This window comes from Carassius gibelio, chromosome B3 (assembly GCF_023724105.1).
Source record: "Carassius gibelio isolate Cgi1373 ecotype wild population from Czech Republic chromosome B3, carGib1.2-hapl.c, whole genome shotgun sequence".
NCBI lineage: Eukaryota > Metazoa > Chordata > Actinopteri > Cypriniformes > Cyprinidae > Carassius > Carassius gibelio.
In genome coordinates, this window is record NC_068398.1 from 50,380,403 (window position 1) to 50,395,166 (window position 14,764).

The 14,764-nt window shown below is 37.8% G+C and overlaps 1 protein-coding gene across 1 annotated transcript in view; it reads right to left on the reverse strand.

The window, feature by feature from the left end:
* Positions 1 to 14,764, reverse strand: part of LOC127952440 (nuclear GTPase SLIP-GC-like) — a 66,857-nt gene that overhangs the window by 27,712 nt on the left and 24,381 nt on the right. Inside the window, exons 2-7 of the mRNA XM_052550886.1 lie at positions 7,575 to 7,608; positions 7,394 to 7,483; positions 7,156 to 7,264; positions 6,826 to 7,057; positions 6,124 to 6,339; positions 5,804 to 5,998 (exon numbers count right to left, since the gene is read on the reverse strand). Of these exons, the coding sequence (XP_052406846.1) occupies positions 5,804 to 5,998; positions 6,124 to 6,339; positions 6,826 to 7,057; positions 7,156 to 7,264; positions 7,394 to 7,483; positions 7,575 to 7,608 (876 nt within the window). The remainder of the gene's footprint in view (positions 1 to 5,803; positions 5,999 to 6,123; positions 6,340 to 6,825; positions 7,058 to 7,155; positions 7,265 to 7,393; positions 7,484 to 7,574; positions 7,609 to 14,764) is intronic.

The following is a 14,764-nucleotide window of genomic DNA, read 5'->3' on the forward strand; positions in this document are numbered from 1 at the left end:
AGCATTTTCAATAAGCACACATATTCTATTGTTAAAAAGGATGTTAATTGGGAGAACACCCTTGTGAAAAAGGGTTTACTTTTATAAAGTGTACTTATTGTGGAAATAATATACTTTAAAAGAAGACACATAAGTGCAAATTAAATGTTATTTTTGCCGCTTAAGTACATTGTATTTGTAATTAATTTTTAAATGGATCACATTTTAAAGTTATATTTAATGCAATAAGTTGAACTTTTGAGTGATTTTTTTGAACAACTTAAGTGGGACTTAAATGGAACTTTTTAGTATATCTTTATATGTACAATTATAGGTTCGTAATTGCTTTTAGTGTCTTTAAAATATTCTTAAAGTGGACTACTTATGTACTGACAAGCAAGTAATGTGAACTAAAATACACTTTAATGTCAGTTAACAATACACCTACGTGTGAATTAAATGTAATGTTTTTGACCACATAAATGCATATTATTTGTAATTAATCTCAAATATATTACAATTTAAAATTACATTAATTGCAATCAGTTTAACTTTTGAGTGATATTTTTGAACCACTTAAGTGGGGCTTTAGTATATTTCATATGTGATTTGAAATATGGTAAATATGATATATGGTATATACTTCTGAATAAGCAATTCATTTTAACTAAAATATACTTCAATGTCATATATCTCTGGCAATGAAGTTGAAATTTAGTATATATATATATATATATATATATATATATATATATATATATATATATATATATATTAAAAAAACCTCTTAATAATTTAGTTACAATCAACGCAAAAACACAAAATTGTAAACCCTCTACATTTATTGACAAAACAATCTCTAAAACAAATACACTGCAAATACATTGCTGCTGTACAAGAAAAACACAACACTACAGTATACAGTTACAACATTTCAACTCACTTATTAAAAAGAGTCTGGAGAACAATGCTAATTTCACCATCACAGAAAACATCTTTCTGTTAGAAGTGTAAACCTGTTTCCTCATTGGGAAACTAAAAATGTCCACAAGGACAAAATTTACTGGTATTACTATACTTGTGGAGTCATTTGGTCCCCATAACATATAGGACTACTAACACACAAACAAACACACATTTAATACAAAAACAATTAAGAAAATTATCCTTCCATGTACAACAAATGAGACCTTATTGCAAAACATTACGAAAGTGTGTTACTTATACTCCTGGTTTTACAGACAAGGCTTAAGACCAGCCACAGACTAAAATGTAATTCTGAGCTGTTTCAACTGATAGAAACTTGCACTGACTGATCTTTAAAAATACCCAGTGCCTTTGTCTTGTCTCAAGATGCACACCATTAATGTTTTTTCTAAGGCATGTCAAGGAAAATATCATTATTGAACTATTACCCTGGCTTACAGGTGCTGGTCATATAAAAAGTGAAACTTGTATATTATATTCATTCATTAAACACAGAGTGATATATTTAAGATGTTTATTTCTTTTAAATTTTGATGTTTATAACTGACAACTAAGGAAAATCGCAAATTCAGTATTTCAGAAAATTAGAATATTACTTAACACCAATACAAAGAAAGGATTTTTAGAAATCTTGGCCAACTAAAGTATAAAAATGAAAAGTATGAGCATGTACCGCACTCAGTACTTAGTTAGGGCTCCTTTTGCCTGAATTACTGCAGCAATGCGGCGTGGCATGGAGTTGATCAGTCTGAGGCACTGCTCAGGTGTTATGAGAGCCCAGGTTGCTCTGATAGTGGCCTTCAGCTCTTCTGCATTGTTGGGTCTGGTATATCGCATCTTCCTCTTCACAATACGATTTCACAATTAAGGTCAGGCGAGTTTGCTGGCCGATTAAGAACAGGGATTGTCAAAGTGTCTGGTCTATGTTTCCCTGGGTGTCCACTAGTGGTCTCACTTCCCCATAGTCACCCCACTGCAGGCACTACATTTCCCACAAGCCTTTGTCCCATTCATCACTGTTAATTGCACACCTGTTAATTGCACTCAGCTGTCTCCACTTTCATCATTTGCACCTGTCTATTTAAACCAGTCTGTTTCTATCTGTTTCATGGAGTCCTTGTTTTTTTTCGTCACTCGGCTTTCTCGTGCTCCCTTGTGTTTTTCTTGTTTCTTGTTCTTGGATAGATTTATATGGTTATGACCTCTTGCCTGTTTTTGGATTGCCCCATTAAAGCACTACATTTAGATCTCTCGTTTCCTGTGTTCATTTGTGATGGGTATAGCATGGTCCTTAAACCAGGTACTGTTTGAAAATTAAATCGCATCTCCATAAAGTTGGTCAGCAGCAGGAAGCATGAAGTGCTCTAAAACTTCCTGGTATACAGCTGTGTTGACCTTGGACCTCCTGTTGACCAACACCAGCAGATGACATGGCACCGCAAACCATCACTGACTGTGGAAACTTTACACTGGACCTCAAGCAACATGGATTGTGTGCCTCTTCTCTCTCCCTCCAGACTCTGGGACCCTGATTTCCAAAGGAAATGCTAAATTTACTTTCATCAGAGCACATAACTTTGGACTACTCAGCAGCAGTCCAGTCCTTTTTGATGCTTCTGACGCTGTCTGTTGTTCAATAGTGTCTTGACACAAGGAATGCGACAGCTGAAACCCATATCTTGCATACGTCTGTGTGTAGTGGTTCTTGAAGCACTGACTCCAGCTGCAGTCCACTCTTTGTGAATCTCCCCCAAATTTTTGAATGGGTTTTGTTTCACAATCATTTCCAGGGTGCTGTTATCCCTATTGCTTGTACATTTTATTTCTTTTCCTTCCCTTCGCCTCTCTATTAATGTGCTTGGACACAGAGCTCTGTGAACAGCCAGCCTCTTTTGCAATGACCTTTTGTGTCTTGCCCTCCTTGTGCAAGGTGTCAGTGGTCATCTTTTGAACAACTGTCAAGTCAGCAGTCTTCTCCATTATTGTGTAGGCTACATAACTAGACTAAGAGACCATTTAAAGGCTTTTCAGGTGTTTTGAGTTAATTAACTGATTAGAGTGTGGAACCAGGTGTCTTCAATATCAAACCTTTTCACAATATTCTAATTTTCTGAGATACTGAATTTGGGATTTTCCTTTGTTGTCAAATATAAACATCAAAATTAAAAGGAATAAACATTTGAAATATATCAGTCTGTGTGTAATGAATACATATACAAGTTTCACTTTTTGAATGGAATTAGTGAAATAAATCAACTTTTTGATGATATTCTAATTATATGCCAGCAGCTGTAGTCTAAGCCCTGTCTGTGAAACCTTTACTACCACCAAAATTAAACAGGACTTAAAGTTTTCTTCTAAAATCTTACTCCCGCCTTAATAAATTAATAATAATAATAAAAATAACTCCAAACGAACTTGCAGGGAAGTGCTTAGTGCTGGAAAGTGCTGTCTGTCAGTGTCCCAGAAGCTCTTCATCGGCACTAAACTTCACATGTCATGAAGCTGCACACATCTCTCCGATCGGTGTGAATGGAAATATTCCAAAGAGGCAGGAAAGTCCTAAAAATTCCTTGAGGAAAGAAAGAATTGTTATAAAACATATTCAGTCATTATAAATGGTTAGGTTGAGTGAAAGAAAAAGACACAATTGCAGTCTAAAGTTTATATACACCTTGCAGTATCAACAAAATGTGAATCATTTAAGCAGTTAGAAGGTAGAGAGGTAGAATTGTTTAAAAGAATGCAATTACTGCTCTGAAGAAGCAGTATATTCTGCAAGGTGTGTGTAAACGTTTGACCACATCTACATCACCTAAGAGATGAATTAACATTACCACAATCATCAGGGCAACATGGTGGTAAATACTGGGAGATGTTCTTTCAGATTTCCTACAAACAGCAGATTTCCTGACCACACCATCTTCACTGACACTGGGCTTAAAAATAGATAGCGTTTGTACTTTACAGGGAATAAAACATAACTCTATCAATTATCATCATCTTCATGAAGGATGTTCCTGTGTGTACCACGGCTGGTACAGAAAAGCTACTGTCCTCATCCTTTGGTTTGTTACCTGTAAAATATATGATGATTAGAGGGGGGTCTGTAAATGCACAGAAGGGAATATATTACTTGCAAATGGAAAAGATTCAAAGCAGTTCAAATCCACAGGTATAGTGACTTAATATAGCACTTTTAGCTTGTAATGTGTGATCAGGGTGAGCTGACTGGGCAACAATTCTTTAAAAACTTCTAACATCACCTCTCCAGTAACGTTACTGGTCTGTGTCTCCACACTGTTTCTCCAGTAGCAAAACTGTACTAATTCTGCAAAATAAATGAATAACTCCAGATAAGTACATACACTCCAACATATTACATTACAAACTCAAGCAGTAACGGAACATGTCGCTCTTCAAATGAAGAAAAAAAAAAACAGCATTATTTCTAGAGGTCGCTGATATATTGAATATTACTGGTGGTTATAATATCCATTATGTACATTACATATACAAGATCAGATATCTGAATCTTGTTCAGTAGCATAACATTTAATCTTTAATCGTTCAGTTAAAATAAAATATTGTATTTTCAGCAGCCAATTTATTTTTTGGTCCACACATGCGATCACATTCCGATGTTAGAGATAAATTATGCAATTAATTCACCTCCCAAGTTTATATAGCAAAAACTGCTGTGTTATGGAGAAAAACACACAAATGGCAAGTCTAAATTAAGAATAAAGAAAACTTATATCAAGATGTACTTACTTGATTCATCATCTTCAGTACATAGTTTCATCTGTACTCTTCCAAACGTGGTGCTCCGTTGTTCTCTTGTTTGTTCCCTCCTTCACACATAGCGATTACACAAACATGGCCACAGCGCATTTTTCTAAAGTAGTGCGCCGTCATGGCGTAGTATAGTAGTAAAAAGATGCTGCGTGATTGCGTATTATTTAAAGCTATTCAAATTCAAGTCATTCTAATTCATTGTGTGGTTAGTCCAAAGGCTCATTCACCTAACTAAAAGTCATTTATGAAATACAGTTTAGTCTATAATAGAAACCAAATGTAGCCTATTTGATTGCAAATTAATTTGGTTTAGATTTGTAAAATTTTTGCTTGAAATTAATGCATTTAAATGTGTGCTTAAGTGACTTAGGACAACGTAATGATACTTAAAGTATTCTGTACACAGATTTAAATTACAGTACTATTACATACAAATACAGCATTTTCATAAATTACACTGTATGTCAAATATTATGTAGAAAATTACATTTATAGAATTTATAGTGCTGGTGATGAAAATTTCAAAAAGACGTTTTATTGGAGTATACTGTGTATATTTCTATAAGGAAGTGTACTGAAATGTATTTTTATTAATTGCATTAATGCACGTAATATATATTATAGATTAATAGTAATACATTTAAAATACAGAAACAAATGTTATTTTGGAGAACACACTTAAGTTGAAATTAAAATCAATTATTTTACATACACTTTAGTATATTGATAAATATATATAAAATGAGTGTACTTGTTTTAATTAAAATCTAAAATGTATGTTTAAGTAATACTTGATTAGACATTATCATAAAGTGCATTTTTATAAGTGCACTTAAGTATTTTAAGACCTATTGTTATTAAAGTGTACTTTTTAAAGTACATTTAAGGTGCCTTTAATTTAAATTACATTATATTATCGGCAAATGCACTTTAAAAAAATACTTTTAAGATTTGAAGTAGACAAAAAGTGAACTTTTAATAAAATTAAACACACTTCTTTTTCATAAGAGCAGTTGTTCAAAAAGAGTGTTGTATTTACAGATTTCCACAGGTCTTCTCTAGTCTTATTGCAGTCTCCAGTCCCAGGAAGATCAAGTAGGACAATGTGTTTCAAAAGTTCATCACAGTTTGGAATCTTGATTTTCACACTCTTTACAAGTGGCCAGTACCAGCCACCAGGACTTGCCACACTATATTGTATGAAACATGCAAGTTCACTGGCAAAGTCAGATCTCTGTAAAATGTGATTTAAATGTGATTTCAATACTCCAAATTCAGAATGTGAAATTTACATTTATTAGGCATTATTATTAAGTAAATATTTTTAAAATTAGACATATTCAGCTTGTTAAAACATACTTCTCTTTTTGAGATGATTTTTTCACTATTGGACAAAAAGTTGCTGATTTCAGCAAATTTCTCATCCTTTTTAAGTTCTTCAATTTTTTTATTATCTGCATCTTCTCCATACACTGCCGCAATCTTTTCCTTAGCACTTTCAAACATTTCATCATCTCTATCGTCACTGTCATCTGACAAAACTCTGAAAAGTAATTGGAGCATTTTGTCCCACTCCTGCAAATACAGAAAGCATCCAATGAAATAAAAACATCATATTCTTAAAGGGATAGTTCACCCTCAAAATTAACATATGGTCATGTACTCACCCTAATCTTATTCCAAACCCATAAAATAATGGTTATGTTCAGAACACAAATTAAGATAACAGAGAAACAAAGATCTGTAGGTAAGAATTTAGAGGTACTTTGGCTGTGCATCTGAGCATCATTAACCCCGGAACTATAAGTTCAATTCACTTAAATTTTGTGAAGAGACTTTGAATAGAGGGACAAAAAGCTCTCAGATTTTAAACATTTGTGTTCTGAAGATTCCGAATTTCTTATGGGTTTGGAATGACATGAGGGTGAGTAAATGATGACAATTTTCATTTTGGGGTGAAGTAACCCTTTAATTCTAATCATCAATTTGATTGTTTAAACATCATGGTAAGAATATAATACTGAAGAAATACTAATATAATACTATAGCTAATACTGAAACCTCTTTAGAGTATAGTTCGATCTCTGCTGTATAGTTGGAGTCATCCAGATTGGCTTCCACCTGCGTAACAACAGCTGTACAGGCACCTAAACTACCAGGTGGCAGTAAATCCTCTTCTCCCAGGATTGCATTTATTAAGGAGCTCTTTCCATGTCCTGATTGTCCAAATATCCCTATTGTTGCTTTCCTTCTGTTGTCTTTATCTATCTGATTCATCTTTGAAATGATATCTCTGTGCATTATACAGATGAAACAGAGGATTTGAGGATGCATGCTTGTCAAAAAAAAGTTATATGTACAATCATATTCCATATTGTGACTAATACTTACACTATGTAGGATTTTAATGTAGCCATGGGCTGGTCGATGTTTTTTATGGTTTGAATTTTAGTATTTACACCATCCATTATTTTCTTTGTTTGCACCATGATGGTCATATCTGTCCAGTGGAAGAAAATATTTAATTAAAAGGTGGTATTTAAAATAAACTGCATAATACATTTTAAGATAACAGGCTTGTTCTAATTTTTATTTTACTTATTTATTTTTAATTATCAAATTGACTCACCTGTTGTCAGTGGTGATTCTGTGCAGGTAATTGAAGAGGCACTGTTATGTGAAACAGATGATTCATCATGAAGGCGCATTCTTTTAGGACCTATTAGAGAATTAAAAACAAATACTTACTGAGTGATAACTTGTAAAGCCATAACAAATCAATGAAGTTTTGAATATAAAACATTACATACTGTGGCTAGCCATTGTGGAATCAATCGTTTTAACCTAGGAGAAAGAAAGAACACACGTTTCAGAAAAAGAAAAAAATAGTTTTAGAATAGTTTTTTCTTTCTTTCAGCCATATGAGAGATAGTGTGACGTGGTTAAATAAATTTATTAATTGGGATTATGAACTTTAATCTAATCAAAATTGTACACATTCACAAAACTATGACTTTCAGAGATATTTTGTCTTTCACTGATTTTCAAATGTCTGTATTACATTAGCTTGGTGGTGTCGGTTTTGCTGTTTGTAAGCTCTTCAATCAGTAGGGTCATAAATGTTAAATTCAACATGCTTTTTTACAATGTTAACTCCAGAGGAAAATGTGACCTCTAGTATCACTTAAGTATTTAAGATTCACAAAATGAAAATCTTGTACAAACTCTTAGTACAAAGCCTCTTGAAGATCTGCGTTGTGTTATTCTCTTTACTGTCAAACTCAACCTACTTCATCTTATACACAGTTAAACAAATTTTTTAAAATAAAAGCCTACAAAGAACATTTGTAGATCACAGACAACTTCACTTACCTGGGCTGAATACTTGATAGTATTTTCATAATCATGACCTGAATTTAGTAATTAGCTAGTAAGATTATGCCGTAATAAAATAATGCATTAACAAACATGACTTGATGCTCCTGTACGGGTAGTTGATAATGAGTTAGTAATGATGTGCCCCTTAAAGTAAAGTCATGACACAATAACCACTTTCCATTGTTGGGTCAGCGCAAGCCAGGGCTAACAATGAGCTGCACAGGGCCAATGTCCTCGCACTTCAAGCTGGGAGGCTAAAAAAATGCTGCGTTTCCACTGTCGGACCAGCTAATGTAAAACCCACCCTTAAAAGGTTAGTTCATCCAAAAATGAAAATTATGTAATTAATAACTCACCCTTATGCTGTTCCAAACATGTAAGACCTCCTTTTATCTTCGGAACACAGTTTAAGATATTTTAGATTTAGTCTGAGAGCTCTCAGTCCCTCCAATGAAACTGTGTGTACGGTATACTGTCCATGTCCTGAAAGGTAAGAAAAACATCATCAAAGTAGTCCATGTGACATCACAGGGTCCATTGGAATTTTTTGAAGCATCGAAAATACATTTGGGTCCAAAAATGGCAAAAACGACGACTTTATTCAGCATTGTCTTCTCTTCCGTGTCTGTTGTGAGAGAGAGTTCAAATCAAAGCAGTTTGGATATCCGGTTCGCGAACGAATCATTCAGTTCACCAAATCAAACTGAATCGTTTAAAAAAATGACTTAAGCTGTTCACTTTTTTAATGTGGCTGACACTCCCTCTGAGTTCAAACAAACCAATATCCCGGAGTAATGCATGCACTCAAACAGTATACTGACTGAACTGCTGTGAAGATGAACACCGAGCCGAGCCAGATAACGAACAATAGACTGACTTGTTCACGAGTGAAGAAACGGTTGCATCGGTTTTCGGATCACCAGTAGTTCTTTCGGACAGTTCGATTCAATAAACCGGTTTAAGAAAACGGTTCACCGGTTCTTTTGCGCTCGACGTAATGGCGTCATTTGCGATGATTGCCCTTGATTCAAGCCTTCGGTTTACCCGCGCTCATAACACTAGCACAGAATCAGTTCAGAATCAATCACCAAAATAATCAGTTCAGTTCAGACGCCCTGTGTGTCAGTCTGCTTCACGCTGAATCACACATGAGCAGTATCATCAGCTCCTCGGTTCACGAATCGGACGCGTCTGACAGAAACGGCTCTTCACTCGTGAACGAGTCAGTCTATTGTTCGTTATCTGGCTCGGCTCGGTGTTCATCTTCAGTTCTCTCTTCACAGCAGTTCAGTCAGTATACTGTTTGAGTGCATGCATTACTCCGGGATATTGGTTTGTTTGAACTCAGAGGAAGTGTCAGCCACATTCAAAAAGTGAACAGCTTAAGTAATTTGTGGATTAATGCGTATTAGAGATGCGAATTGTTTAAAACGATTCAGTTCGATTTGGTGAACTGAATGATTTGTTCGCGAACCGGATATCCAGACTGCTTTGATTTGAACTCTCTCTCACAACAGACACGGAAGAGAAGACAATGCTGAATAAAGTCGTCGTTTTTGCCATTTTTGGACCAAAATGTATTTTCGATGCTTCAAAAAATTCCAACGGACCCTCTGATGTCACATGGACTACTTTGATGATGTTTTTCTTACCTTTCTGGACATGGACAGTAAACCGTACACACAGTTTCAATGGAGGGACTGAGAGCTCTCGGACTAAATCTAAAATATCTTAAACTGTGTTCCGAAGATAAAAGGAGGTCTTACATGTTTGGAACAGCATAAGGGTGAGTTATTAATTACATAATTTTCATTTTTGGATGAACTAACCCTTTAACACACCTCTCTGAAGCAAACGTCACACAACCAGTTGATGAAAACTATTGAAAAACGAACTTGACAGTGGATGCTTTGTCCTTAGGTTATATAAAGATCTAAAAAGACTCCAGCACCGATATTTTCGATTTATGTTACAGTGACAGTAATTTGTGTCAGAAGTGCACATTAGTGATGCTGAATCCAACTAATATTATAATTATTTCACATAAAAGGAGAAAACACATTCAGTCGCAGCTGCTCCATTTATTTGTAATCACAGAAATGCACAAAACAACTCAATCCATTTAAGTCCAAAGGCGTAGGTCATGCGTACAACACAATAGGGAAAACATTGAAACCCTGTGTTTGCATCAACTTCTTTAGCAAGAAAGAGAATATATATTAATTTTCCATGAAATCATATAATGTGAGGATGTTTGGATGCTGCCTCAATATACCATTATGCTTTCAGCCAAAGTAACAAAGTGAGCTCACAGACCGAAAATGCTCTCGGTTACTGACGTATCCTCGGTTCTCTCTAGATGAGGGAACGTCTTGGTTACGTTTGTAACCCTCGTTCCCTGAAGGAGGGAATGGAGACGTTACGAATGGGATCTCACCCGAGAGCCCAATCACCTTCGAGTGGTACAAAACAAGCCAATGGTACACAACTCGCATTAAATTCTTCGCTGAGGAGCTGAGCCAGTGACCCGGCTGATCAGCGGAACAGCGATGTGGCAAGGGGGCGTAATGTCTCCGTTCCCTCCTTCAGGGAACGAGGGTTACATACGTAACCAAGACGTTCCCTTTCAGTCGGTCACATTTGATGTTACGAATGGGGTCCCTTACAAAATGCCACACGAGTGAGGGCCTGTAGCTTACACAGAATACACTGGGTAGCATATTCCAGCTGGACGTATGCTAGCAGGCTGCCTGCCCGTGGGAGGACTTACAGAAGGCAGGTATCCACCAAGGTGGTGATACATAAGAACTCTGAGGTACCCAGCCTGCAGAATAGAACTTTCAAAGACAGAGCTGGCAAGGGGCTTGCCATGGGAAAGACACATGCTGCAGAGAGACTTACTGTGGACAAACACACATGGGATTGACCAGAAAGGGGGAATCACAACACATGGAGGCACCTAGTCCCACGCAGGGTTGACCAAAGGGCATGTACGCAAGTGCTGGACATCAACAGTGCTGGAGGAACCCAGGGTTCTGACTGAGAAACTCACCTAAGGGGAATAGCGCACACATCCAGTCCGCAGAGTGGAATGGCGCAGCAAGCAGACTGACACTGAGCAGGTCCTTACTGGCCCGAAGGGGTGTGTAGCATATCTGACCCGAATCAAACAAATTATAGAGTCGATCAGGACTGTGGTTGAAACACGAGCCAAATTCCTCAGAAAGGCAACAACAGGTTGTAAATCATTCCATGCCACAGAGTCAGAAGCAGGATAACCAACCAACCAACTCTTTAACAGAACAGCATTTAACATTAAAACCACTAGAACAATTATTGACAATCTCAATTCAGAGAAGAGATTGTCAAATTAGGGGCAAGTAATCAAGATGCAACGCCGGCCACCACATTTAAACCCATGAGAGTAATAAACAAGATCCTTGGATTGACTTCCTCCCACCTAGCAGAACCAGACTGAAATTCCTAAGGGGGCCTTTTAACTTCTGGTCTCCACAGAAATCTTTGTCAGAGAATGGCACAGAAACTGTCTTTTCTAGATATAAATGAATATCAGTCCATCGGTTAACTCCATATTCATTTATATGTAACCCACACATTTGACAATCATGTTATAATCACTTATTGTGTATGTATTTTAATAACTATGGGATAGCTTAAGGATTCATATTCATGTTTAGTATGTCTTTGCTTCAATTTGCTTGCTTGAGACATTCCTGACCATCAGTTATTTGTCAAATGTATCATATTCTTGTTACAGGAATCATGTCCAAAATTATACCCTGCAAGAGCGGGAAAATTCGGACCACGTACTTGATAAGATAACATATGATTTATGATACCCCCGAGCCAAGGCGATATCTAATTGGTCAAGACAACATTTGAGGTGTGGTCAACAGGCCAGTTTAAATACTTAGGACACCATCAAATCTTGCTTTTAGCTTTGCTTCTGCTATCAGTCATGCCTGCTTTTAGCTTTGCTTCTGCTATTGGTCATGCCTGCTTTTAACTCGCATTCTTTGAGCGCGGTTCCAGCGTGCTTTGGTCTGCACGCCTGCTGCTATTTAGCCACGATGAGAAGAAACAGCACCTAGTCTCGTCAAACTGTACTTCTGTCCTTTTACTTTAGTTTCTTTTCTCTTCTGTTTGAGAATTTCGTGTTCTGAGTTCATTTTTGTAACACTGTGTCTCCGAGTCTGACCTCGAGTGCCCGTTTAACTTCAACCAGCCCACAACTCTGCATCGTCAGCCAACGCCCAACCACGGGCTTCCCAAGACGTCACTTCAACGACTACTGAACTTCCAGCCAATCAGCGACATCGGGAAACCCCCTTTCAACCACAACAAAGGGAACCCCCCCTTTACACAGGAGACGCAAGTAGTACCTCCAGACATTTGTACTGGTATATCTGATATAATTTTAACCTCATTGAGGAACTCAATGCAAGGGTTAATTAAGTGATTGATGGCTGTTCATGTCTATTCAATTTCACGTATTGCTGTAAACTTGGGACTTCACATTTTCATTCTCTTAAACTCATTCTTCCCTAACTTTCTATCTTCCTGCAACTTGTATGAATGTCTGAGTGCGTGAGCATATGTGTTAGATTAGTTTATATATCTTAGATTTATCTAATAAAGCCTTATTCAGAATCAGAATGAGCTTTATTGCCAGGTATGTTCACACATACAGGAACTTTTTTCATGACAGAACCTCCACAGTGCAACATAATGACAGTGACTGAACAAAAAACACAAAATGGAATAAAAAATGTAAAAAAATACAAATAGGTAGATAAGGAACGAAAATATACAAATTGACAATGTATGGCAGGTATATTACAATGAGCATTATGTATGTACAGGTATTTTATGTGCAAAAAATTTAAGTGTACGCTAAGTATGTGTGTTAGATAAATAAATGTATGTATATATAAATATAAATAGTGTAGTGTGTTCCACAGCTTTTTTCAATTGTTCATTAGATGGATTGCCTGAGGGAAGATACTTTTCCTGTGTCTGGTCGTTCTGGTGCTCAGTGCTCTGTAGTGTCGACCAGATGGCAACAGCTCAAAGAGGGAGTGTGCTGGATGTGAGGGGTCCAGAGTGATTTTGCCAGCCTTTTTGCTCACTCTGGATAAGTAAATTCCTTGAATAGATGGGAGGGTTGAACCGATGATTCGCTCAGCAGTTCGGACTACCTTCTGTAGTCTTCTGAGGTCAGATTTAGAAGCTGAGCTGAACCAGACAGTTACTGAAGTGCAGAGGATGGATTCAATGATGGTGGAGTAGAACTGTTTCTGCAGCTCCTGTGGCAGGTTAAACTTCTTCAGCTGGCGAAGTAAGTACAACCTCTGCTGGGCCTTTTTCACAATGGAGTCAATGTGAATGTCCCACTTGAGGTCCTGAGAGATAGTGGTGCCCAGGAACCTGAATGACTCCACTGCAGTCACAGTGCTGTTCATGATGGTGAGTGGGGGGAGTGCAGGGGGGTTTCTCCTGAAGTCCACGATCATCTCCACTGTTTTGAGTGTGTTAAGCTCCAGGTTGTTGAGACTTCACCAGACAGCCAGCTCTTTAACCTCCTGTCTGTAAGCAGACTCCTCACCGTCCTGAATGAGGCCGATGAGTGTGGTGTCGTCTGCAAACTTCAGGAGCTTGACAGAGGGGTCCTTAGATGTGCAGGGAAAAGAGTACAAGGAAAAGAGTAGTGGGGAGAGGACGCATTCCTGGGGAGCTCCAGTGCTAATTGTACGGTTGCTGGATGTGTATTTTCCCAGCCTCACTAGCTGCTGCCTGTCTGTCAGGAAGCTGTTGATCCACTGACAGATGGAGGTGGGCACGGAGAGCTGAGTTGGTTTGGCCAGGAGGAGGTTTGGGATGATCGGCCGAGCTGAAGTCCTCAAACAGGATCCTCACATAAGTCCCCGGTCTGTCTAGGTGTTGCAGAACATAATGCAGTCCAATGTTTACTGCATCGTCCACAGACCTGTTTGCTCTGTAGGCAAACTGAAGAGGATCCAGCAAGGGTCCAGTGATGTCCTTCAGGTGGGCCAGCACCAGTTTTTCAAATGACTTCATGACCAAAGATGTTAGAGCCACAGGCCTGTAGTCATTTAGTCCTGTAATTTTGGATTTCTTTGGGATGGGGATGATGGTGGAGCGTTTGAAGCATGAAGGGACTTCGCACAGCTCCAGCGATCTGTTGAAGATGATTTCAGACAGGCTGGTGTAACACAATCAGGGCCTGGTGCTTTTTTCCTTTACTGCTTCCGGAAAACCTGGCACACCGGATCCTCGCTGATCTGTATTGCAGGTGTGGGGGAGAGGGGGGATGCAGGAGGTGTGCATGGAGAGAACGCTTGATTGGAGAGGTGTTCAGGATGGGTTGCAGGAGTTGTGAATGGTGTGAACGGTTGTTTGTAGAGGTGTTCAGGATGGGTTGCAGGAGGTATGAATGGTTGTGTGGGGAGGCGTTCAGAGCAGGTGATGGGTGTTCTTTCAAACCTGCAGTAAAACTTGTTCAGATTGTCTGCCAGTCGTTGATTCTCCACAGTGCTGGGGGGTGGTGTCTTGTAATTGGTGATCTTCTTTAGACTTTTCC